At 40.4% G+C, this 27,584-nt stretch overlaps 1 protein-coding gene across 1 annotated transcript; it reads right to left on the bottom strand.

The window, feature by feature from the left end:
* Window positions 1-26,129, bottom strand: LOC122656254 (alpha-soluble NSF attachment protein 2-like). Its single transcript, XM_043850737.1, has 8 exons — window positions 25,985-26,129; window positions 23,406-23,455; window positions 23,249-23,321; window positions 8,641-8,720; window positions 7,807-7,958; window positions 765-924; window positions 633-680; window positions 1-156 (listed from the first exon to the last, which is right to left on the bottom strand). The coding sequence occupies exons 1-8, from the start codon at window positions 26,127-26,129 to the stop codon at window positions 16-18; spliced, it is 849 nt and encodes a 282-aa protein (XP_043706672.1). The 3' UTR covers window positions 1-15.
* Between the last annotated feature and the right edge of the window lie 1,455 nt (window positions 26,130-27,584).

Below are 27,584 nucleotides of genomic sequence, written 5' to 3'. Positions count from 1 at the left end.
CTCAGACTAACTTTTTTAAACCAGGAGCACGAAAGAGTTACTAACAAGCTGAAAATTAAATGCTAAGAGATATACCAGTGGTGTCATGCTATCAAATTCCTTTATGACATCAGTGAATCTAGCCACATCCTCTTCATCAATTGCAGCAGCAATATCCTGCCACAAAGAGCACAACTTTCACTGTGTAACTATTCTCCTCAGACCATGGGGTAATTAAAGAATTCAATATGGCCACATTATTAAGCATACTAGCATAGTACCACTCTTGAGGAATTTGTCAATAATCAACAAGGCAGTGCAATTTCATTGCTTGAAAATAATTATAATGCAAAAAAAAAAAAAAAAAAAAAAAAAAAGAGGGAGGGGGTAAAGTAATGAAATACTTAATGAATAATGAATATTGACTCATTCCTGGAAGTTTAATTAAACAATTAATTCCATATCATACAACCCATGTCTAACTTCAAAAGTTGAAGCATATCTAAAACATAAAAATACAAGTTATTCTTTCCTTTTTTTCTTTTTAATTTATATATTACCTTTTAATCTCAGTAAATTTATATTTATTATTAAAAAATAAGACTAATTTCAGACATATGAAAGTCAAGCCAGGTTATACAGCGGTAACTTACAGCTAATAACTTGTATTCCCGTGTCCCTGGAAAAGTAGGGTCCAATTCCTGCGCAAGCAATCGCAACATCTTAATTCACCATGGCTCACAAAGAAAAAACTTCAACAAGCCAAAATAGACATTAACTTAGACCTGATATCGCTCCAATGCATTGTTTATGGCAACAACATCGCCTTTACAAAGCTGGCAAATGCCAGCATTCAGGAGATACCCCTTAACACTGTACTTCAAAAGATTATTGTTCATTGACTGGCGTGCTATATCTTCATAAATCTCAATTGCCTTCTGATATCTGGGAAAAACACATGTTTTTTTCATCCATTCTGTCCATATTCTAACCACAGATAAGCAGAAGATGCTGAGTGCAAATTGCAAAACAGGGAAAAAGTACGTATAAAAATGAAACTCTCTTTGTTTTTTTGTATTTTTCAATTTATGTGTAAAGAACAGGAATGCTAACAAGAAATGTAAAACGAGTATCAGCAAGTAAATTAAAAAAGCAAAAGAGAAAGTAGGACATCGGAGAAACAAGTAAGGATGGTAACGTGAATCACGAGCATTGATTTGACTATGGGATACCATACTTTGGTGTACAGTTACACATCACCACAGGGAACTACCTTAAAGGGAGAAGTTCTGGTAGGTGTTCTATACTAGTAATTTCTCCTATTAGTTATGTGGTGGAGGGCCGGGTAGAGAAGCGCTTGGTCACAAAAGCATTCTGAATTGAGTTATCATAGATACAATAACAACTCAGCCTTATCCCAACTAAATGGGGTCGGCTACATGGATCCTTTCAAAACAAAGTAGGGAAAACTGAGGTCCTCACAGAAGAAAAGTAAGAGGAATGAAGAAATAAGATAAGAAAAGAGAGATGGAAAATAAAAGTAAGAGGAAAGAGGATAGTCCAGGAAATCAGGAAAATCTCAGCTACATAGTGTCGACAACATGGATCTTTGCCTTCCAATAGACTCTATCGGAGGTCATACTTGGCATAAGACCCAGACTATGCATGTCATCCTTCACAACCTCACCTATGGTCATTTTAGGCCTGCCCCTAACTCTCTTAGCTCCTTCAATTAGAATCAGATCACTCCTCCTTACTGGGGCGTCCCCAGGCCTCCGTTGCACATGGCCAAACCACCTCAAACGACATTCTTGGAGCAACTCCCACATCAGCTATAATATGTTCGTTTCTCACTTTATCCATCCTAGTTTTGCTGCACATCCATCTTAACATCCTCATCTCTAGAACACATAGCTTCGCTATATGGCACTTCTTAACTGCCTAACATTCTGCCACATACATCAAAGCAGGTTGGACAATAGTCCTGTAGAACTTTCCTTTAAGCTTTAAAGGAATGTGTCAGCCACACAGTACTCCGGTCGCATCTCTCCACTTCATCCATCCCACTTTAATTCTTTGTGAAACATCATCATCTATGTCACCTTCTTTGTGTATGATAGACCCCAGATAGTTGAAATAGTCATCTGGCGGTATCTCTCTCTCCTCAATTTTCACCACATCATCATCCATCATAGTTATCAAGGCAGGAAGGCGACCATGGCGTTTTAGAGGGTCAAAAAAGCAAGGCGCCCAAGGCGTCTAAGGAACCTGGACGCCATTCAAGGTGACGCCTTGATAACTATGTCATCAATCATAGTGTGACTAAAGTTACACATCATATTCTCCATCATACACATCATAGGATCGATCTCCACATTTCTAAATTAGCGTTAATCCCTACTTCGTCTTATCCACCAAAATGATATCATCGGCAAAGAGCATACACCACGGTACCTCGTCTTGGATGTTCTTGGTTAATTCATCCATAATAAGCGCAAGCAAATAAGGGCTTAGGACTGATCCTTGATGTAGCCCAACCGTAATTGGGAATTCCTTGCCCTGGCCTCCCACAAAAATATCAAACTAGTCACCACACCCTCATACATATCTTTAATTATATCTATATATTTACTCGACACCCTCTGTTCGCAACAACATGCCGGATTAAATCTCTAGGGACTTGTCAATTTGTCATAGGCTTTCTCCAGGTCAATAAACACCATATGGAGATCCTTCTTGCTAGCTCTACATTTTTTCAAGAGCCTCCTCAGTAGGTAGATAGCTTCTATCGTGGATTTACCTAGCATAAAACCAAATTGGTTCTTCGAGATATGAGTCTCTCTTCTCAGACGGGCTTTAATAACCTTCTCCCAAAGTTTCATAGTATGACTTTTAAGTTTTATGCTTCTATAGTTATTGCAACTCTGACATCACCCTTATTTTTGTAGACTAGAACTACAATGCTTCTCCTCCAATCATCTGGCATTTTCCTTGTGATCATAATCTTGTTAAATAACTTGGTTAACCAATATACCCCACATACTCCTAGGGCCTTCTACACTTCTATTGGGATCTCATCCGGGCGTGGTGTCTTGCCTACTTTCATCTTTCTTAAGGCTTTTTTAACTTCCGCCACAACAACCTTTCGTACATATCTATGATGTGTTGTGTCTTGATGACTAATGCAGTTAACCGGTTCGGTCATATTAGAATACTATCTTCATTTAGAAGTTCACAAATATACTCATCCCATCACCTCACAATCTCCTCATCCCTTACCAACACCTCTTCCATCTTCCCCTTTTATACATCTTACCTGGTCGAAATCTCTACTCTTTCTTCCTGTCATTTTAGCTATTTTATAAATAGCTTTTTCCCCTTCCTTTGTGTTTAGATTAATATAGAGCTCATCATATTTCCTCGCCCTAGCCATCCCCATTATCTTCTTAGCCTCATTTCTGGCCTCATTATACCTCCTTTTATATTTTGTTTCTTTAGTTCGTTGCCATCTCTTAAACACCTCTTTCTTGGTCTTAATGGCTGCTTGGACCTCCTCATCCCACCACCAAGTCTCCCTAGGGGCCTGACGCCTACCTTTGCTTCCCCTAGAACTTCTTTGGCAACCCTCTTAATAAAAGTCATCATCTCATTCCATATCACATTGGTATCTTCCTCAAAGTCCCACTTTCCTTGTTTGACCACATTTTCAGTAAATGTGCCTAGGGAGTCCCCTTTTAGTCTCCACCATCTTATCTTAGGGTCCATAGGTTCCCTCCTCCTACACTTATGTGCACTGAGGCACATATCCAAGATCACCAGTTTATGTTGGGTGGTTAGACTCTCCCCAGGAATAACTTACAATTTTTACACAACATTTTGTCTGCTCTTCTAGTTAAGAAGAAATCTATTTGATAAGCTTCTAAAAACATTGAATTTGTATCCCCCAAATTGACCCCGAATAACGAAAGAATTTGTTTTAGAGGCCCAATAAGCAAGGGTAGCAGGTCCATCAGTCGATGATCCAGATCCAGAGTTCATCAACCAGGTCTGATTAGAAATGCCTAAATGAGTAGGGAAATCTGAGAAGAAACTCAGAGTTGCAAGGGGGAACAGGAAACACACAACCACACACTCACGCAGAGAAAAACTCAATAATTTTCCATTCAATTCTGTCCATCGGTTACAAGCAATGCCCATATTTAAAGATGTAAAACTAAGACTCCTAGCTAGACTCTAAAACTAAAAAATAACTTGCAAACCAACTCTAAAACTAATTAGTCTATTCCGACGTATCCAACTCAAACAAATAAAAGACTTACAGAATAACTAAACTTCTTCCAACCCTTGGTGGTCAAAAAACCAGGTTGGACTGATTCTGACTGGATATGGATTCCAAACTCGGTTATGTTGGTCAAACCAGTCAAGTGCTACTGCATCCATTTTCCTCCTCTGAAAAGAACTCTACTTCGTCGAGTTTGGACAAAGACCGAGGAGACTATGTGACTTAACACGAGATCATGCTGTCCATTGAAGCTTGATTGCCGGAAGATCCTTAGTTGGGAGGAACTTCATATCGAGTCCACCGTGTTTGAAGGAGTATGTGTTCTCATAACCACAATGTTAAACCTTCTTATCAAACAACCACAGACGTCCTAAGATGATGTGACATACCTTTATGGGTAGGACATCACATTGCACTTTGTCGACCAAACAGCCAATAGAATATGTGAGCCAATATTGATTATTGATCTTAAGCAATAGAATATGTGAGCCAATATTGATTATTGATCTTAAGATTAGTGTTGTTCACCCATGCAACTTTGTAGGGGCTAGGATGCGGCTCTGTCTTTAAGCCGAGTTTGTGAACATCGTCTTCAGAGATAGTATTGGTGCAACTACCACCGTTAATTACCATGGTGCAAAGACTGATGTTGCATCTCACTCTGGTCTGGAAAATCCTATTTCGATGCAAATCATCCTCATCCGAAACCTGTGTAGTCAAAAGTGGACGAAAAACGTATAGCTCATCCCGTGGCTTCATAGGAGGTCTGTCAGAACTACGCCGAGATGTAGATTAAGGGCTGTTTGGCCTCAAAGGTGCCATAGAGGAACTGTTAACATGTGGCCTGCTGAATAACTTTCCCTATGGAAAAGATTGTTGTTGACTAAGATTCAGCCTTGAAGAAAGTATCTGTAAAAGTCCAGATACTGTTAGTCTTCTTCTCCAAGGTGATGACGTAGTTACTTTATGCCATCTTACAATTCATATAATTTCATCTCCTCCTCCTCCTCCTTTCCTCCCTTTCAGGATCTAGGTGACCTGTGTTCCTGGTAAACAGATAACTTGAACATGAAGAAGTGCCTTGTCACTAAGGAGGGACACCTTGACAACCACAATAGATCCTGAAATCCTGATATCAATTTCATGTTTTGAAAATCTTCTATAAAACATTCTTATTTTCAAATTTCTAATGTCCCAAAATGAACAAATGAACTTTCAATATCTGGTCCCTGCTTTTAAATATCTCATCCCCTTTCATTCCTATGCACATTTGATTGCAAATGATTTATGTAAGTCAGATGCAAATGGCTGTCATGTTCAGTGATGCCAAAGGTTTCTTCATGCATTCCCCCTCCCCCCCAAAAAAATAGTAATTTTCTCCTTGTTTCTCCTGGTACTTATGTATGCTTCATTTGTCTAAATAATTCATTGATATCCAATCAGAGACTCAAATATACCAATACGATGGGACTGCTTTCTCAACTAGATGGATATAAATGTTCTGACATGGAAGTTAGCAGCCTGCAGTCCAGCAGTTCAAACGGACTAAGAAACTTTTTAACAGAAATGCTAACTTCACAGAATCTGTGATGTCACATCCAATCACATATCAGACAGATATTATCAATTTTTGTCTCCTTTGATGCCCAAGATCCCATGACATGTTCAGATAGGCTGGTCAGCTAACAGAAGGTTAGCAAAACCCTAAATATTATTATAGTCAACCTTTGTATAAAATGTACAGATGTTACATATGGAACAAAATTCTGGGCTTGGCCTAGTGGCAGTTGGTCTGAGATGTTAGACAGTACGTCAGAGTCTTCACCAATGTCCAATTCCTTTTTTTTTTTCAAATAATACATAACATTAAATAATCCAATCATGCTGTCCAGTCTTCCATTTTAAATGGTCAAAATGATCCAACCATTTGAACCAGCCAGTTCATTGACCAGTCAACAGTTTCGAAAGAACATCTGGTCCTTGGGGTTGGTAAGTCTGTCATGGCCAAGCTTGGTGGTCCAGATGGTCATAATCCCAGTTCATGATACAAGAAAAAATATTGACTATGATGTACCACCATGAACCTTAGTTCACTGTATACACACACATACTCCCCCCCCCCCTTTTGATGGAGGTGAGGGAATTGGTATCTATTATGTATGATAATAAAGATATGTATATCATACTAATAAGAAAAAAATGTATTCCGAAGGAGGCCTTGGCATTCGCCGTATCCGAGACTCCAATACTGCAGGAATCCTGAAGCTTATTTGGAAAATTTCCTCTAAGCACGACTCCATTTGGGTTCAGTGGGTTTACTCCCACCTCCTCAAGAATGACTCCATTTGGACCGTCTCCATCTCTGCTGAGTCCTCCTGGGTCTGGTGCAAGATCCTCCTCCTTTGCCCTCTGGCTCTTAGAGCCACTTCTTCTTCCATTGTTGATGGGTCCTCCATCTCCCTCTGGCTTGACCCCTGTTACCCCAACGGAATTCTCTATAACTTCTTTGGGGCTAGAGCAATTTACTCCTCCGGCATTCCCAAGTTTACCCCCCTCTCCTCCATCATCTCTGATGGATCTTGGTCTCCCCCCCCCCCCCCTTCACCCTTCCCCCCTTGCTCATGCGGACAAGGTTATTTGGCTCCCCTCCACAAACGGCCTCTTTAGCTTTAGATCTGCCTAGAACCTAGTTAGGCCCCAAGCCCCTACTGCCCTATGGCACAAGCTAGTCTGGTTCAAAGGTCACATCCCTCGCCATAGCTTCCTTGCCTGGAGAACCCTTACCCTATGTCTCCCAACACAAGCTTTCCTCACTCACCGAAGAATCCCAGTCCCCCCCTTCTTGTATTTTCTGTTGGAATGGTTCCGAAGACATTGACCACCTTTTCTTCGCTTGCCCCTTTACCTCTACCATCTGGAAAAAAGCCCTTTCGTTTATCTGGCCTCGCAGCAGGAGACACCTACCCTTCGCTTGAGAGTGGCTCTGGCTGATCATGACTTTCCCTGGCTGCACTATCTGCGACACCATAGGCAAGCTTGTGTTTGGCGCTACACTCTACCACATTTGGATGGAGAGGAACCTTAGGTGATGGACCTTCACCTCTCGCTCCTTTGACTTGATTTGCAAAGCCATCTTTTGGGATGTCTCCCCTAAGCTTACTTTTGTGCCTCATAAGCCTTTTTTGGATACCCCAAAGAACAGGCATATTGTTGTATCCTGGGGTTTAGATAGTGCTCTCTTACGTCCCCACTCCCACCCTTAGTTGGGTCTGGGGTCCGTCTCTCCCCCTCCCCCCCGTTTTCTCTCCTTTGTATTTTCCCCCTCCCCCCTTTTCTCTTTTTCACCCTCCTTGGGCTTTGGTAATACATTTTTTATTCACCAAAAAAAAGAAAGAAAAAGATATATTTAAATCATGGAATTGAGCACAAAGAAATGGCTCATGGAAAGGGGAAACATAATCCATGTTTACACATGGTTACCAGTACAACAACAAACATGACATGATATCAAAGAACTAATTTATAACTAGAAGAAGATGACTCACTGTTCCATCTGTGCAGCAAATTGCGCAATCTTCTGTTTGCACTGGTTGGCAGATGTTGTTGATTCTTCACTTTCAAACAAATCGGCAGCTTGCTCATAGAAAACAATAGCCTGCTCAAGATCCTGTTCTTGCTCATAAAGCTCTCCAATTTCCTGAACATGAAAAATACAAGGCCAAAACATCATCTGGCTTTGGAATTGATTCAACCACATTTCCTTTTATTCCCCCTTAAACTTTGCACCAAAAGGATTGTGTTCCAATAGTAAAGGGACATTTAAAAATGTCATCAGATATCATATCATAGAAAAGAGATACAATAAATAAAAAGTCATTCAGGAACTTAGTTGCCAATGGTAGAGTCCCAATACAATGAGCTCTCTCTGTCTCTCTCCCTCTCTCTCAGTGTATGTGTGTGCAGGTTTCCCTGATTCAAAATTCCAAATTCGTTGCAGCCAACGGGGCAGTTAAGGGATAAGTGCATTCCCCAACTCCCCATAGCATTTCTCCGAAGGTGTAATTTCACAGAGGTGAGAGGCCAGAGAAATTTTTTCTGTGGGAATTATTTAAAATAATAGAAGAATTCTTAGAGATATGGGTTCTAAACCAAGGTCCACAACTAAACAAGCAGGCATCTAATTAACATAGATTAAAAGAGTATTTCATGCACGAGGCTCCCGCAACTGCAGGGTCTGGGAAGGGCAAAAGTACGCAGCCTTACTTTCCAAGTTTCGAACCCAAAACCAACAGGTTGCAATAGCGCAACTTAACCATTGCACCAAGGCTCGCCCACTAGCTAATTAACATAGATTATTGTCACTAATCAGTAGAGATTACCTTGCAATGTCTAGCTGCAATATTAAACCTGCCAATTTCCTTGAAAAGATTGACAGCCTTAGTCAGGCATGAAATAGCCTCTGCAGAGCACCCAATAGCAGTAAGCAGCAAGATCTTTCAGCTGAAATAAATTAAAGCTAATCCCATGAGGTAAAATGACTGAAATAGAGGAGAAACTGACATTCAGATTCAAAACAATTACTGCCTCCATCCCGCAATGACTGTCCCCTTTGAAAAAGCCCAAAGTTCAAGGGGTTGTTAAAGCATTAAACACACTCATTTCTCAATATTGTCCTCCCATTACTTAGTCAAACTCTTTTCAAGTTGGGCAATAAATGAATGTGGAAACGAATGCAGGGGGAAAATTAGTACAGTTAACAAAACTCATTACATGATTTGAGACGGAGACAAAGGATTTGAGACAGCCAAAAAGGGTAAGGACCATCTTTGCAGGACAGAGGGAGTAACTTTTTCAAAGGAACAGAGACCAAAGGAGAAAGCTGAACAGATGAGCAAACTGAAGTGCACCCTTCTTTGCAGTTCAGGTTCCAGATTCACGATGTAGAATGCCAGCACTCACCCAATACGATGTGAATATGAAGAAAACATTGCTAATCATTTCATGAAGAGGATAGGAATCTTACAACATCAATTTAAGATAGAGCTATTAATCAGACAATAAGGCATAAGTAACGAAAATTTTGGTAGGAAGCAAGGAAGTTATGGAAGTCCAAACCATGAAGACACAAAGAACAAACAGTGCCAAGCAGTACAACCAAGGCCAACTCTACAACTATGAACCAAATCAATAACTCAAAAAACTATTAGAAACCTAAAGGCTAAGAGCAAGAAGAGTTCTCCCTTCCATCCTCCGAGTATATTGTTCATAATGTATTAAAGAAAAAGCACTATATGATCATAACCTGTCTAGACACCAGCTAAGCTAATGCCATAAAGCTCAATGTTGATGGCAGCTCCTCGGGTAACCTGGGTCCAGATATGATAGGAGGAGCTTGCAGGGGTCATTAAGTGAACAGAGTCATCAAAATATGCAGGTCATATTCGTTGAGTTGTTAGAATATCTTGTATAAGGATAGTTCTGTCATTGTCCTGTTATAAGACAATGACCAAGTTGTATTTTTCCTTTTCTTGTTTTATTTCTCTTTACTTCCCTAGGGAGGTCTGTGTAATTTGGAAGAGTTTATTAATGAAGTAATGTGTGTTGAGAACATATCAACACACATAATCGACTATTCTCCTAACCTTTCTTCTTCTTCTTCCTCTCTTCTCTTCTCCCTTTCTTTACCTTCTGGTTTGCTGTAAATCTCTTCTCCCTTAATAGAATCGATCCATCTTCAAGTTCTAACTTGGTATCAGAGCTGAGTTCTCTGTTTTGAGAGTCGGCTAAGCTCAGTTTTTGTCTTTCTCCTCCCTTTGGAACCCTAAAAGGATAGAAGGTTCCATTAGGGTCTGTATAATGTAAAGTATTACATCCCTTGGAGTTCCATTCTTTGAACCAACATAAAATGGAGGGACTGTAGATGCTGTCGATGAAGTTTGAAGCTCTGGAAGCTGCTCCTCAAGTTACCGCCAGTCTCTACACCTTTGTTCTTGTTGCTTCCTCATCTCTCAATCTTTTGGAATGAGATTTGCTGCCTTTGGATCGCCTAGGGGTATCCTTTCAGACCCCACAGCACTGCGTTGAAGAGGGGCACAGTTTGAGGAGCATAGCTCAATTTTTTGCTGCTCCAAAGGTACCGCCAGCTCTGTTTCTACTGTTTGTTTGATTCCTATGGGCAGCCAACACATCAGATGACCATTGGTTGATGAGAATGGATGGTTTGCATCTTGTTACATTTGATGGTTGTTAGTTGAAGAAGTATTTTTTTGGATGTTATATGGTGAATGACTGCTGGAATGAAGTTAGGATGCACATGAGGAGTTTGATTTAAGTCCTTCTTAAGAATTGATCTTCTTTTTGCTGCTGTGACTGCTTGAGCAGTGTGTTGTTCTGTTTGTTTGCTGCTGTTCTTGCTTGTGTATGGATAGAGATTACTCCCCAATTGACCCAAATGCTTTTTTTCTTCGACAACTTCCAGATGAGCTTAATGATACCTGCTGTGTTCACTTCTTTGATTCTTCTGATGCCTAACCCTCCTTCCTTCTTGGGAAGGCACACAGCAACCCAGCTTAAGGGGTGGAGGAACCGAGAGGAATCAGAGCCCTTCCATAGAAAGGAAGCCATAAGAGCTTGAAGGGACTTGATGGTAGATTGAGGAAGGCCATAAATACCAGACCAGTAGATGTAAGATGCCTCCAAAACTGTAGAGTGATTCTTAGTTGAACCCCATCTACATTAGTTCAGCTCCATCATGGGACCTATCATCGAATGTATGAAGGGAAAAGGCAAGTTTGAATGGACCCCTGCAGCCACCAAAGCCTTCACACTTATCATACAATGGATGATAGAGGCACATATCCTACAGCTACTTGATTTTGATTGGGTTCGAGGATGCTACAGATGCTTCTCACATTGGCATTGGCGGTATTCTCTTCAAGGAGGTCACCCTATAGCCTTCTACAGTGAGAAATTGAACGACAAAGCATTACTCGACGTATGACTTGGAGTTATATGCAGTGGTACAAGTATTGAAGCACTGGAGGCATTATTTGATTGGAAAAGAATTATCTTTTTTACCAACCATGATGCTTTGAAGCATATATTCTCCAAATTTGGTAGAGTGCGAGATACGCCACTGGGTAGCATACTTGCAAGAATTCACATTTGCTCTAAAGTATGAGGGAGGAAAGGAGAACATAGTGGCTGATGTGTTGAGCAGAAACATATTGACCTTGCATACAATTTTGCCAGATGCCATGAGTATTGATCACATCAAAGACGAGTAACCTACAGACCCTTATTTCTCGATTATGTATCAAACATTACAGTAAGGGGGTAGAGATTCCAAATACTCCCTAAATGATGGTTTTGTCTTCATGGGTGTACTCGATTGTGCATCCCAACATCATCTCTGATAATCCCAGGTGCACTGAGAGGGGGGGTGAATCAGTGCCTTCAAAAATTATTCCAAACTCAATCTCGTAGCTATAACAATCACACACAAAGATTGGTCGGGGCAGTCCCGTAATTACCAATCACACATGCACGTCCACCTCGCAACCACTGTGTGGCCAGGTCTACCAGACAATGCACCACCACTCTGCAGCAAACACACTCCAAGAATACGAAAATAAAATAACAAGCACACAGTATACCAAATATACGTGATTCGGCCAAGCTGCCTACATCCACGGAGGAATACCCATAAGGGTTTCGTATTTCCTCAAATACTCAACTCGAATTCGACTACTACAATAGCCCAGGTGCTACAACACCTGCTTCTGACTCTACAATAACGAAATCTAGGGTTAAAACCCCAATCCAATCAAGCCCCAACTTGAATGGAATTACAATATGAATGTAAAAATTCAATTACAAGTCCCTCCCAATAACATGAACAAAATTAGGATTCTTTCAATATGAATCAAACCCTAGATATCAAATAGGACTTGTGAAACAAAAGATTACCTCTCCCTGAGTAATCCCGTGACTAACCCACTGCTTGAAGCCTTCCTGATGTCGTGCACGTTCTCCAACGTTCAAAGCAACATCTCGATTGTTCAATCAAAGTTTTTCACAGCTTTTGACGTTTCTAACATTTTTCTACTGTTTTTCACATTTCCACTATGTTCTTCTTGAAAAAATATGCAATTTAAAAAAAAAAACGGCGACTGATTTGGACTCCGAGTGAGAGAGATATTGCCTTCCAAAGTTAGATGATCCGAAATTGGTAAGTAGAGGGTGAAATTGTAATATTCAACAAATATTTGTGACAATCGGTAAGGCACGATAAGATTGGCCGAGAAATCACATTCAAAAAGTGGTGACAGCTGTACAGCACTTACCCAATTTGAAATTTCAAATTTCAAAAGCCGTGTACAAATTTCTCAAGGGACTATGTTATGGTGTATGGCATAACACCGTGCACCATCAAGGGCAAGCCAATCACAGAGCGACGTGATGAATAAAATCCAACGGCCACCATGATTCTGTAACTTTATAAAACAATGGGACACCTCTGTCTCCAGTAGCACTTTAAAAAAAACGACCAAAAATTGGCTAAGTATAAAATTTTTGCCTATGCCAGATTTGCTCCATTTTTGCGCATCAACACGGAAACAACTGTAACTTTCTCGTCCGACACTGAAATGATGCGAGACCAGTTGCGTTGGAACCGTGACTCGACGAACTTCATTTCTCATGAAGACCCTTCACCCAGAAATGCCATTAAACCTTCCAAAAATGACCTTAAAGTCACTGTCATTGCATGAACCTGTGAAATCACAACTTTAACAGTATGAAACCTTCACCTGCTACTTCGCCCCTTTGCCAAACACTATATAAGGACTTAATATGCTGTTAAATGGTATTCTTCAAGTGTGGGTACCCTTGTAACCCTGCCAAATGACCAAAATACCCTTATAGCTGTGTAGGTGACTGTTTGACCGTTTCAGCTCTTCCAATTCATCAAATACCACTATCGCATCACCAATATGGATAATAAGGTTGCCAACAATGACAACACCACTCCAGAAAACCTCAATTGACCCGGTTGACCAACAATCTCCCCCTTTGGAATTGTTGGCAACTCTTTACACACACACCAACTTCTCCCCCTTTGACAACAAGTACAAAGGGTCATGGAAACTCCCCCTATCCAGAAGCTCCCCCTGTATACATGCCTCCTACTGCGCAACTGGAGTGACAACTCCAAGTTTATCTCGGAGCCATTCAAAACTCTCCTTGGGAAGTGGTTTTGTGAAAATATCAGCGACCTGTTCTGATGTAGAGGCAAAATCCAATCTCACCTCAGTAGTTTTGACTTTCTCTTTCAAGAAGTGATATCGGATATCGATGTGCTTTGTCCTCGAGTGTTGTACCGGATTCTTTGAAATATTTATTGAGCTCATATTTTCACACTTGATAGGAATCGGTTCAGAACTGTCAATGCCATAATCTACAACTTGCCTCTTCATCCAAATCACTTGAGTGTAACAAGCTGCCACTGCAATATACTCTGCCTTTGCCGTAGACAATGACACAGACTGTTGCTTCTTACTGTGCCATGCAACAAGGCTTTGGCCAAGATAGAATGCACCGCCCCTAGTGCTCTTCCTATCATCCACACTACCTGCCCAATCCGCATCTGAAAATGCCATGAGAGTGAATTTAGAGGTCTTGGAATACCATAAACCATACTCAACTGTACCCCGAAGATATCTGAAAATTCGTTTAACTGCCAATAGATGTGTCTCCTTTGGGTTGGCTTGAAATCTAGCTACCAGACAAACTGCTTGCATAATATCAGGCCTTGACGCTGTGAAATACAACAAACTGCCAATCATAGACCTATACATTGTCTGATCAACTAAGGGGGAATCATCATCTGTACTCAGTTTGCATCCCACAACCATGGGCGTACCCATTGGTTTACTATCCTTCATCTGGAATTTCTTCAACATCTCTTTGGTATACTTCATCTAGCATATGAAAATGCCGTTCTACCGTTGGCTCACTTGCAATCCCAGAAAGTATGAGAGTTCTCCGAGCATGGACATCTCGAACTCTTTCTTCATGCACTCTGCAAACTGTCTACACACTTCATCATTGTGCCCTCCAAAAATGATATCATAGACATATACTACCACAATCAATCGACTGCTGCTTTCTGTCATCACATACAAGTTGATATCAACCATACCCTTTCGCAATCCCAAATGATGCAAATAAGTATCAAGTCTGGAGTACCAAGCTCTTGGAGCTTGCTTCAATCCATAAAAAGCTTTCTTTAGTCTACAAACCATATCTGGATCCTCCCAAAGCTGAAAACCATCTGGTTGCTCTATATATACTTCCTCTTCAAGATTACCATTCAAGAAAGCTGACTTCACGTCCATCTAATATACCTTGAAGCCCTTGTATACCGCCAAAGCCAAAAACATCCGAATGGATTCCATCCTTGCTACCGGTGCAAAGTCTCATCAAAATCTATTCCTTCCACCTGAGCGTAGCCCTTGCGCACAAGTTTGGCTTTGTTTCTCATCACCTAGCCATCTTCATTTAACTTGTTCCTGAAGACCCACTTGGTGCCAATAATGTTCTTGTCTGCTGGTCTGGGAACTAACTCCCATATGTTGTTCTTCTCAATCTGATCCAGCTCTTCGTTCATGGGTTTAACCCAATGTTCATCTTTGCTTGCTTCATAAACGGACTTGGGTTCCACCTGTGACAATAGAGAATATGTAATGGCCTTCATCTTTCTTGTCTGCATACCCGCTTTAGGATCTCCAATGACTTGATTTGGGGGATGCACTTTTTGCCACTTTTCAAAGCTAGGTCTTCCATCTCTCTCTGTCACTGTGTCATTCTCATGGGCATTTGTGTCTACATCCTCATGCTTTTGAACTTCCACAACTTCATCATTTACAGTCGCATCATCATCAACCTCTTCAAAAGTTTGTTCTTCTAACACTACTGGTTTAGAGTGGGGTAATGTTTCATCAATCTTCACATCTGAAATCTCCACAACTTTCCCCAACCTCATATTGAAGCACTTGTAAGCTTTGCTCTTTGAGGCATACCCTAAGAAAATCCGTTCATCTGCTCTATCGTCAAATTTTCCAAGGTTGTCTTCCTTTCTTTTGATGAAGCAACAACTACCAAACACTCTAAAGTGTTTCACTGTGGCTCTTCTATTAAACCATAATTCATATGGAGTCTTGGATTCTTGTGGTCTCAACAAGCACCTGTTGCCAATGTAGACAGCTGTATAAATGGCTTCTCTCCAAAAATGTTTTGCAATATTATTATCTGTAAGTATTACCCTAGCCATTCCTTGAACTGTCCTATTCTTCCTTTCAACTACTCCATTTTGTTGAGGGGTTCTTGCTGCCGAATGCTGAATTTGTATGCCATGTTCATTACAAAATTCTGTGAAAGCATTCCATGTGAACTCCTTTCTTTGGTCAGATCTGATGCACTTGATAGTTTTGCCAGTCTCATTCTCAACCCTTTTCTTAAACACCTTGAGGCAGTGTAAGGCTTCAGTTTTGTCCTTGAGAAAAAAGACCCATGTCATCCTTGAGTACTCATCAATAAGTAACATAAAATATCTCTCTCCTCCAATTGCTTGAGTCCTTATTGGTTCACACAAATCTTTATGAATTAAGTCTAAAGGCTTACTAGCATAGTGTTCCTTTGACTTGTATATAGCCCTTGTTTGCTTACCCTTCTGACATGGTCTACAAACATGATTTGTGAGGTTCTTGATTTTTGGAAGATCCCTAACACCCTTGTTTTTGCTCAACCTGGCTAAGTTCTTGAAATTTATATGCCCAAGTCTTTTGTGCTAAAGTGTGGTTTCATTCTCCTGACTAATCATGCAACTGTCATCATTGCTCTCTGTAAGAACATACAAATTCCCATCTGTCCTGCAACCATGAGCCACTTTCTTTCCATTTTTCGTCTTCCTTATCTCAAAACCTTCCTTCGTAAATAAGACCTCATTTCCTTGGTCACATATCTGACTCACACTCAGAAGATTATGTTTCAACCCGCTCACATACAACATCCTACCAGATTTTATTCGTCTTTGATCCAAGTTGACTGTCCCCTTGCCTTCAATCTTGGCCCCATCATTGTTCCCAAATCTAACTGAGCCACTTTCAACTTTATCAAGATTTAAAAATCTATCTCTTTCACCCGTCATATGAGTAGAACACCCACTGTCAAGAATCCATGGAGATGATCTTCTTTGAGCCTTAAAAACCGTCTGAACAATCAATGATTTGTTGCTTTCTCCTGTCTTCTTCTTCTCAACCCAAATTGCTTTGTTAAATACAGTGATGGATTTTCTGGCTTCCTTCTTTGTAAACACCTTCTTGTTCTTTGTGTGATATTTTTTCTCCTTCTTCATAGACTGCCTTTGAGAGGGAAGCAAGGTCTTGCAGTTTCTTGCAATGTAACCAAGCTTGTAGCATCTAAAACATTCCACATTCTGATCAACCAGTGGTGCAAACCTGTTCTTCATTTTGACAACTGCAAGCTTGGCATTCCTTTTACATTCTGTTACTCTGTGTCCATACATGTTGCAGCCATAACAATACCCATTGAACCTTTGAGTCTGCCAAATATTCTTCATGTAGTCTTTGGATCTCTGATAGTATACTGTAGTAAACCCATCCTCATCAACCTTCTTGTTAGTAGAATTCATAGATCTTGAACCTCTTCTCTTCTCACTCACAAACCTGACCGGATTATGTGCAGTGCCATTCCCTTTTATCTTCACTCTCTTTGAAGAACTTCCATTCTCATAGCCAAGACCAGATTTATCATTGATAGGCATTTATCTACTAAGGAGATCATCTAACATGCTAGCTCCATTTGATGCTTGATCATGTTCTTCTTCAGTTTCTTGAACACAAACCTCCTTGCCCTTGTCATTCACAGTTGTAACTATTGGAGATGTATTTGCAACTGTAAGGTAGTCCTTATTTTTCAAATTTTCAAGTTCTGCCTTTAGTTTTACTATTTCTTCTTCAAGCTTGGCACATTCATCAACTTTTAAAGATAAGTTAATGCTAATATCTTCAGTCATCTTCTGTGTTTCTTCAATGGTGAGCTTTAGTTGACTGATTTTCTCTCATTCTTCTGCAAGCTGCTTCTCTAACATCTTGCTTCTCTTTCTTTCTGTCTTGAGCTCATTTAAGGTAGTATAAAAAATAGTTTCCAGATCTTCAGCTTTTGATTCTTCATCCTCATTAGATTCTTCTTCCTCTTCTTGATGGCCATTGCTTGCTAAGACCATGAACATTAGTTCATCATCAGAGTCTTGAACTTCTATTAATTCTTCTGAAGAGGTGTCATCTTCTTTTGTCATCAAACTCTTTTTCTTGAAGGTGTCATTCTTCTTTGAAATGAACTTTTTCTTTTTAAAGCTGTTCATGGAGGCTTGAGTGTCTTCATCATCTGACTCAACTGTTTTGCTCTTCTTTGGACACTTAAAGGCAAAATGTCCTATACCTCCACAATTAAAGCACTTCAAGGGAAGTTTTCCCTTGTATTTACCTTTACCATTCTTGAACTTCCTGGCAAGGTAGGCAATAAGCTCATCATCAGAATCTTCATTACCATTTTCTTGCTTAATTTTCAACTTCTTCATGGCTTTAAATGCAGCCTCCTTCTCGGTGGATTTAGGCTTCACCATTCTCATTTCATATGCAGTCAATATACCAAGCAATTCATCTAAACTCAACTCATTCAAGTTCTTTGACTCTTCTATAGCAGACACCTTTGGGTTATAGAGATCCAGCAAAGACCTGAGAATCTTCTTTACTACCACTGCATCCTTGATTTCCTCACCAAGACTTCTGACGGCGTTTATAATTTCATTCACTTTACTCATGAAGCTTTCCACTGTATCTTCATCAGACATCTTCAAATTATCAAACAGTGACCTATAGTGTTGTAGTTTTGCCTCTTTGATCTTCTCATCACCTTCATGGACATTCTGTAACTTGTCCCACACTTCTTTAGCAGTCTCACATCCAACAACTCTGGTAAACTCAGTGTTGACCAATGTACTCAGAAATGCATTCTTAGCCTTAGAGTCGTTTTCATACTTCTTGAGTTCAACTGTATTAGTTATCACCTGTGGGAATTTTGTATCCATTCTTCACAGACATCCAAACACCGTAGCCCAAAGATTTCAGATATGTCTCCATCCTGATGCGCCAAAAATCATAACTTGTTCCATCAAACTGTGGTACCTTGCTGTGACTGTAACTACTGAGCTATCCATCCTTCTTTCTCTCAGCTCACTGTCCCAAGCTATTCAGCTAATTTACTAGGTAACTTAGCTCTTATGCCACTTGATAATCCCACGTGCACTGAGAGGGGGGGTGAATCAGTGCCTTCAAAAATTATTCCAAACTCAATCTCGTAGGTATAACAATCACACACAAAGATTGGCCGGGGCAGTCCCGTAATTACCAATCACACATGCACGTCCACCTCGCAACCACTGTGTGGCCAGGTCTACCAAACAATGCACCACCACTCTGCAGCAAACACACTCCAAGAATACGAAAACAAAATAACAAGCACACAGTACACCAAATATACGTGGTTCGGCCAAGCTGCCTACATCCACGGAGGAATACCTGTAAGGGTTTCGTATTTCCTCAAATACTCAACTCGAATTCGACTACTACAATAGCCCAGGTGCTACAACACTTGCTTCTGACTCCGCACCAACGAAATCTAGGGCTACAACCCCAATCCAATCAAGCCCCAACTTGAATGGAATTACAATATAAATGTAAAAATTCAATTACAAGTCCCTCCCAATAACATGAACAAAATTAGGATTCTTTCAATATGAATCAAACCCTAGATATCAAATATGACTTGTGAAACAAAAGATTACCTCTCCCTGAGTAATCCCGTGACTAACCCACTATTTGAAGCCTTCCTAATGTCGTGCACATTCTCCAACGTTCAAAGCAGCATCTTCGATTGTTCAATCAAGGTTTTTCACAGCTTTTGACGTTTCTAACATTTCTCTGCTGTTTTTCATGTTTCCACTGTGTTCTTCTTGAAAAAAATATGCAATTTCAAAAAAAACGGCGACTGATTTGGACTCCGAATGAGAGAGATATTGCCTTCCAAAGTTAGATAATCCGAAATTGGCAAGTGGAGGGTGAAATTGTAATATTCAACAAATATTTGTGACAATAGGCAAGGCACGATAAGATTGGCCGAGAGATCACATTCAAAAAGTGGTGACAACTGTACAGCACTTACCCAATTTGAAATTTCAAATTTCAAAAGCTGTGTACAAATTTCTCAAGGGACTATGTTATGGTGTATGGCGTAGCACCGTGCACCATCAAGGGCAAGCCAATCACAGAGCGACGTGATGAACAAAATCCAACGGCCACCATGATTCTGTAACTTTATAAAACAATGGGACACCTCTGTCTCCAGTAGCACTTTAAAAAAACGACCAAAAATTGGCTAAGTATAAAATTTTTGCGTATGCCAGATTTGCTCCATTTTTGTGCATCAACACGGAAACAACTGTAACTTTCTCGTCCGACACTGAAATGATGTGAGACCAATTGCGTTGGAACCGTGACTCGACAAACTTCATTTCTCATGAAGACCACTTCACCCAGAAATGCCATTAAACCTTCAAAAAATGACCTTAAAGTCACTGCCATTGCATGAACCTGTGAAATCACAACTTTAACAGTATGAAACCTTCACCTGCTGCTTCGCCCCTTTGCCAAACACTATATAAGGACTTAATATGCTGTTAAATGGTGTTCTTCAAGTGCGGGTACCCCTGTAACCCTACCAAATGACCAAAATACCCTTATAGCTGTGTAGGTGACTGTTTGACCATTTCAGCTCTTCCAACTCATCAAATACCACTGTCGCATCACCAATATGGATAATAAGGTTGCCAACAATGACAACACCACTCCAGAAAACCTCAATTGACCCGGTTGACCAACAATCTCCATGACAACACCTTATTCAGGAATTGCACAGAAGATTGGGTGGATATTTTGGTCGTGATAAAACCCTTCTACAGGTGGCTGATCGCTATTCTTGGCTACAACTTCACAAGATATAGAGCAGGTGATCAAATGGTACCACCCGTGCTAGCTTGCGAAAGGGATAAGCAAAACACAGAATTGTATTCTCCGCATACCATTCCTCATACACTATGGATTCATATCAGCATGGATTTTATGTTTGGCCTGCCCACTACTCAGTAAAAAGCACGACTCCATATTCGTGGTGGTTGACCGATTTTTCAAGATGGCCAATTTCATACTTGTTTGATGTGAACCACATCACAACCCTCTTCTTCAAAGAGGAGGTACGTCTCCATGGGCTGCCATAGTCAATAATCTTGGATTGCGATGTGAAGTTTATGAGTTATTTCAGGAAGACTGATTGAAGACGAATGCGAAGCTGGAATTTCTACAACCTTTCACCCACAGATAGACAGATAGACTGAAGGGGTAAATCTGAGTTTGGCAATCTCTTACGCTGTCTTCTGAGAGAATATGAGAAGATCTGGCCATCTATACTCAACATATCCGAGTTCACTTACAATAGTTCGATTAATCGCACTACAGGTCGTACTCCATTCGAGATTATTCTCGAAGTCTGGCCCAAGCGGACGATAGACTTGGTTTCCCTTCCATCTCATGCACAAGTCAACGTTGAAGCGGGCAAGTTTATCCAGCATATCACTGAGATGCAAGCTGATGTACTCCGACACATTACTCTTAACAACAACACTTATAAGGCTACGGCTGATTGTCACCGTCGTTTTGTCGAGTTCAATCCAAGAGATATGGTAATGGTTTGAATAGCTTCAGAGAGGTTTACTCCTGGCACCAATACTAAGTTGAATCCACGGACGATGGGTCCATATAAGGTGTTAAAGAATACTGGACCTAATGCATATATCCTTGAGTCGCCACTAGATATGAGTATATGACTATCAACTAGAAGACATTTTAATGTGGCTGATATGACTGTTTATGTAGGTCACCATTCAGATTAGGGTGACACAGAACAGGCCTTTCGGCTACCTCGTTTGTTACACCACTGAAGGATGAAATTGAAGATGTGGTTGACAACAGGTACACTATGATGCGGAATGGCAAAGGCTATCATTCATTCCTTGTCAAGTGGAAGCGACATCCGCCGATTGATTGCACATAGATTCATGTGAATGACTTCAACGGCTCAACCCGGACCTCTACGACCAATACATGTCTCTTTTACATCCGTCGGGGACAAATATTTTCAAGCTGGGGAGAGTTGATGCAAATAGGTTCCAGCACACCTAGTCACCTACAGTCGCAGGAGGAAGGGAAAGGGGACCAAGCCCATTTAGCAGCCTACGGATCCCCATAAGTACACCTTTTGCTTCAGCCAAACCAGGATTTGGTTTACACTGGTTTGGGAGTTGTTTGGTCTCCCTCAAAGACTAGTCGTTGGTCACGCCCATTCAGCAACCTACGGTTCCCTAGAACTGGACCTTTTGGTTCAGCCAAACCAGATCTAGTTTATACTGGCTTGGGAGTGGTTTGGTCTCTTTCAAAGACCAGTCGTGGGTTTTGTTTTAGGAATAGTTTCTTTATTTAAAGAGTTTTAGTCACAATATGATTTTCCCTATTACCATGCGTGGGAGATTTCCTAGTCTATTTCTATTTTTGTTTTATGTTATCAAGTCATTATTTGTTTGGTATTTTTAGTCCTTTTTTTTTTTGCGGGGGATGGGGGGAGTAGGTAGGCCCCAAGGAGAGTTGAACTTGGAACCTCCTAATTGTGAGGTGTTGGTCTTTGCCAACTGAGCTACCCCCTGGGGTATCTTTAATCCTATTGGCTGGCTGTTTTTCTACAGCCAATATGATTGAGGAATTCCAATTCTTTAAATATGTGAACTGTAAGCAGCCATAGCCCACAAATCAAATAAAGAATGTTCATTGGCTTTGGCTTCGATGATCTGTGAGAGACAGCAGCCCCTCAGAGAGATTCGGAGGTCAACTGGAGAGATTCTGGTCAAGCTCAGGTGGGAAATCTGATCCATATCCCCTTTTTCTATTCTTCTTATTTTTCTTCCCTGTGGTAGTACGGAGACAAGCAAGTACAGTCCCTATTGATTTACTTTCTTCTATTGTGTCTGTAGAATTAGTAAGGGTTCCCCACTCCTGAACATTGGGAAGAACCAGGGTTAATTTGATTTCAGTTTTATTGCTGTCCTTACACCTTGCGGTACCCCTGTTTTGGGTTTTCTCCTGCTGCAGATAGGAAATATCTTCTACGGACATCTAGCCCTTGGATTGGAATGAGGTATGGAAGGTTTGTTCCTCACTCCAAAGGGAACATACGATCTAAATTTGATTCTGATCAGAGTGTCACATTGTCAGTTCTTGATGATCCTAAATTTCAAAAAACATTACTTTCTACTCTGAAACCCAGCAGTCTTATCCATCCATCAGATTTACATCCAATTTGGAGATTTTTTCCACTCCATCACACCTTCACTAAACCAGGGTGTGAGGGAAATCAGATCTTGTGATTTTGAGTCATTAATTTTCTCTGGTGGCTTTAAACTGTAGTCTACAATACTGTATACATAGTTGCATCCTAATACCTGTTGGTAGGTCGAGTCAACTCCATTACTCTCTCTCTCATCCTCAGATTGATGTCATATACTTTGGCTGAAAAATTCTTATTTTTTATGATAAATTCAACTAATGATATCCTTCAAGCAAAACTAGAGACAAAGCTAAGATGACCCCAACTAATGGCAAAATGAACATCAAAAGAATATCTTTCACAGGGTGGGATAACATCATTGATTTTAAATGATAAAACAATATAATTTTTTTCTGATGAAAAAAAAACACCTTGCATAACTAAAAAATTATATTTATGCGTAAAGAGCAAAATAACCTTTAGGGGAGGTTTTATTGTAACATTTTGCAGCATCGACATAGCCTGAAGCAGCTTCATGCTTGCTTTCTGACTGAAAAAGAGAATATTTAACAGTGTCACAAAGGAAAAATAATAAGAACTTAAGTGCTTAACCAAATGATATATACATCAGTACCTTCAAATGACAATCAGCTACATTGATGTAGGCAGCTCCAGCTTTATCCCCTGAAAAAAAAACAAATATTAGAGGTCTTAACAAGCATGTAATATGAACTTATTATATCTGTAATAAAACTTTAACTCAACTTATTTTTGAGATATTTCAAATCAGTTGTTAACATGCTTTGCCAAACCTAGGTGACAGACCCTCTGGTCTTCCAGGCATTGCTTAGTCCAGGAACTACACAGGGCAAACTTCGGCTCATATTGCTTGAATTCCTTCTATACCAAATTTAAATCAAAATTTGCCACTACAATATTAAAAAATTAAAAGAACAATCTCTCAAACATGAAGTACAAAGACCAAGAGAAGAAGAGATCAGGCCCTAGCTGCCTCGAGACTTTCATTTCAGTTTTCTTTCCTTTTTTCCACTCTCAAATATCAAGCATTTGATATAATAAAAAGAGATATATACCACTTGCTCAGAACAGTAAAAGAAAAGAAATAAACAGAATCTTTACATTCATTAAAAAAAAAGGACACACTGTAACACAAATATATGGCACACAGATCAAAACAAATAACAGCCTAGTAAAGAGCATCACTAATTTTGTGTCTCTATGCTGTCGCCTAGCCATGGTGCCTGAATGCATGCCTGTCTCCTAGGCAGTTCTGGAAATCTAGGTGAGCATCTAGCTCAAATCACCTAGGCTCACCTAAACCCACAGGGACCTCTTAGTTGCCTAGGCCACACATGGGCATTGCCTTCACAACAGTGTTTCAAATGCTATAAAAGAAAAAAGACCAGCACATTTTCAAAATTAAACACCAATGAACTGAGAATCAAGATTCAATCATCAAAGTAGATGAATTGCCGAAACTGTTACAAGCCAGCAATTATTATATCCAGGCCTCATCCACATGCCACCCATTCCACAAGTACATCTTACCCGGACCATATGGCCAATCCTTTGTTGAAGAACGAAAGATCACATACTGTGCTACTCCCCCCCCCCCAAAAAAACCCAACAAAAAAAGAAAGAAAATAAAAAGTCTCAGGGAAAAGATCATCCTGTTTAAATGATGTGAAGCAAGAACCATAACCTAGATACCAAAACCAAATGCAAACGAATCATAAACAATGGAGGGAGACCAAGTCTTCCAGGGATACGGGTGTGGATTTTGATATAATTTTAATTTCTCGTATTTTGGAAGCGAATGTGGATTTGGTGTTTTGGGCTTAATTATTGTATCCTAACACATATATCAGTCCAGTCCTTTCCAAAACAAAAACAAAAAAATCAGTCTAGTCAAATTTGAAGGGTTTGTTTGGGGCTGTCAATTCTAGCACAATTCTTGGTTCTACTTTTAGGAGTCTATAAACTGGGTTTTGCTTTTACATATTCTGTTTTTCATTACACCATTCCTTTTAAGCCAAAAAAAAAGGTGTAGCCAGTGCACGAGGGTCCCGCCACAGCGGGGTCTGGGGAGGGTCATAATGTATGCAGCCATACCCCTGCTTTCCAGAGAGGCTGTTTATTTTGCATGACATCGAGGTCATGCGAGAAATCATTCACCTTTCCAACAATCCAACTAGACCAAGATCCCACTAATCCAATTTGATTTTAAAGAACTATGGTCAAATACAGGGAGGACATCAATCTCTGATAGTATTCTGTAAAGAACTATAGTCAAAAATCAAAATAGAGGGAAGATATCAATCTGTGATAGTATTCTGTATGTCAGAGTTCAAGTTCCATTCTAAGAAATATTTTTGGGCAAGTAAGGCAAGAGGCCTACCAAAAAAAACCAATTCATGCTTTCTTGAGGAGGCACTTTTTTCTTTCAAAGGCAAATGAAACTTCAATAATTTTTAAGTGATCTTTTTACATCCCAAAACACAAAACAAAACAGAAAGAAGAAAGAAATGAAAAAGAGGGGGGGGGGAGGGGGGAGAGACTATAGCATAACTGGACTGAACCAACGACCACTTGGACATTTGGTCAAAGACATGTCATGTCAGTCAGCACATACTTTGTCTACCCAACTTGTCATTATTTTATTGCCAGCTTGTTCATCCATTCTTCATCATTTCCCGACAATATCTATGCTATGTTTTACTGGAAATTCTGTAGGTTCCTAAAAGTTCCATGGAGTCTCCATAACATGTTTCGAATTTCAATAACTTAGAAGAAACCCGACATGAATTGTTTAGACTTTAATGGATAAAGATGAGTGTATCTAAATGAAGAACAAAAAATGGTGAACCAAACAAAAAAATTAAACCTACATACATTTGCACCGAGCCTTTCACCCAATAGGTTCAACTCCCAAAAGAAGAATATTCTTTTAGATCAATCACAGATGGATCAGCAAACGTCTTATTCAGGAACCAATTCTAAGAAAATGATGCATCCAAAAAAAATTCTAAGAAAATGATCAATGTAAACCCTAGATCAACATTAGCCAATTGGATAAGGAAAAATGAGGGATTGTTACGAGAAAGTACATAACAATTTCATGTCTATGAATTGAAATGTAACAAAAACAAAATGAATCAAGAGCAATTGAAATGGAAAATAGAGATAGATTACATGATTTAGCGAGTTTGTAGGAAGAAGCAGCCTTCTCGTACAACTCAGCGGCGTCTTCGAACTTAGAACTACCAAAGAGGTTCCAGCCATTAAGTTTCTTCTCAGCTTTCTTCTCGAATTCTTCTCCTTTTGCAGCATCCGACATTTTCCGATTATTCTGAGCTTCAAAGCGTCGCAGTTAAGAGAGAGAGGTGGAGCGGAACGAATAAAAGTGCAAGGATCAAAGGTTGTGAGGTTTCTCACCATCCATGGGTGACGTGAAAGAAAAAAAATGGCGCGTCAACATTTTAGGCGAGGATCTCTCCCGCAGGCCGCAAGTGGCAAATTTCTGAACCATGCAGGTCCGGGCGCCGGTTTATTCCCTATGGTCCGATCTTACTGGTTTTCGAGTCGATCGGTGGACCTTTATCCCCTGAGGTTCGCCGACCAGTACGGTTATGCGGTTCCTCTCATATGGGGGCTGAAATGACCATTCTAACCCCTGACCGAACACACTGCCCGGGTGGAGTCCACCCCCTTTCATTAGAAGCACTAGGGAACCGTACCAGGCAGGGGAACCGCAGGTGATAAAAATTCGTCCATCTGTCCATCCTAATCATGAAATCCAGAATTTAATTGGGTTTGGAATTCATTTGTGACTCGGTCTAGCTCACCCTCATACAGATCTTTGTCCCCTCTAGCTCCCTGCCCAACCTAGTTCCCCCAGTGCCTGCAATAAGGGGGTACAATGACCACCCTACCCCTACCCGAACACTCTACCCGGATAGGGTCCACTCCTTATTACAGGCATTGGAGGAATTGGGCCGAGCAGGGAACTAGAGGAGATAATTTTCCCAACTCATACCATCAACCGTATGTTATAAAAGGCCACCATCAAAGTATCGTGAACCATAAAATGTGGAAAGAAGGTTGCTAGTGACTAGGGGGTGTCAACCGGGCATGTTAAAACCTCAACCCAACCCTAGGGGGTCATACAGTCAGCCCAAGCCCAGTCCAACCCTGCTAGGACCTAACAAACTCTCGACCCTGGCCTTGCCAAGGTTTACCCAAGCCAGGCCCAACCCTGATTGGGCCGGACCAGATTGGCCCTGATTGGGCTGAGCCAGGTTGGGTTGGCCTTAATTGACCTTCAATTACATGTTCTCCCACTGGAGAAGCTCCAATCAAAACATGGAAGAATAACACATTGACACATCAAGCAGTCAAGCCCAAACAGCCCCATAGGCACAATCTGGAACATACCAACAACCTAGAAAATCATTCACACCGGAGAGAAACATCTCAATTAACAATAGGAATAAACTAGCCAAAGCATAAGTAGAAAAAGTAGCCCATCAAGGCACAGTCATGTATCACCACTCAATGTTACACATGCTCTTATAAATTGAATAATATACCTCCAACACTAGATCATTGCTAATTTACCAAATATATTATTGTATTTCTGATATCCACAGTTACAATAATGTAGAGAATATATATAGGTTGAGTTACATGACTGAAAGAGAGAGAGTCCTAGTCAGTTAAAGCACAAGAGTAGTCGGTTAAAGTAAAAGAGTTTTATAATGATACTACTATGAATTGTTATCTTCTCTTTTTT

The sequence above is a fragment of the Telopea speciosissima genome, chromosome 3 (assembly GCF_018873765.1).
Source record: "Telopea speciosissima isolate NSW1024214 ecotype Mountain lineage chromosome 3, Tspe_v1, whole genome shotgun sequence".
Lineage (NCBI taxonomy): Eukaryota > Viridiplantae > Streptophyta > Magnoliopsida > Proteales > Proteaceae > Telopea > Telopea speciosissima.
Note: the sequence above shows the minus strand (reverse complement) of the source record. Positions and strands in the feature narration are given on the sequence as shown.

What these genes read in the sequence shown, in the direction of transcription:
- LOC122656254 (XM_043850737.1), bottom strand. Translation starts at nt 26,129, where the DNA reads ATGTCGGATGCTGCAAAAGGAGAAGAATTCGAGAAGAAAGCTGAGAAG. An exon ending in TTGCAGCTAGACATTGCAAG is followed by an intron (nt 7,959 to 8,640) that starts GTAATCTCTACT and finishes TTTCATGTTCAG; the next exon opens with GAAATTGGAGAGCTTTATGA. An exon ending in ATGCATTGGAGCGATATCAG is followed by an intron (nt 681 to 764) that starts GTCTAAGTTAAT and finishes TTGCTTGCGCAG; the next exon opens with GAATTGGACCCTACTTTTCC.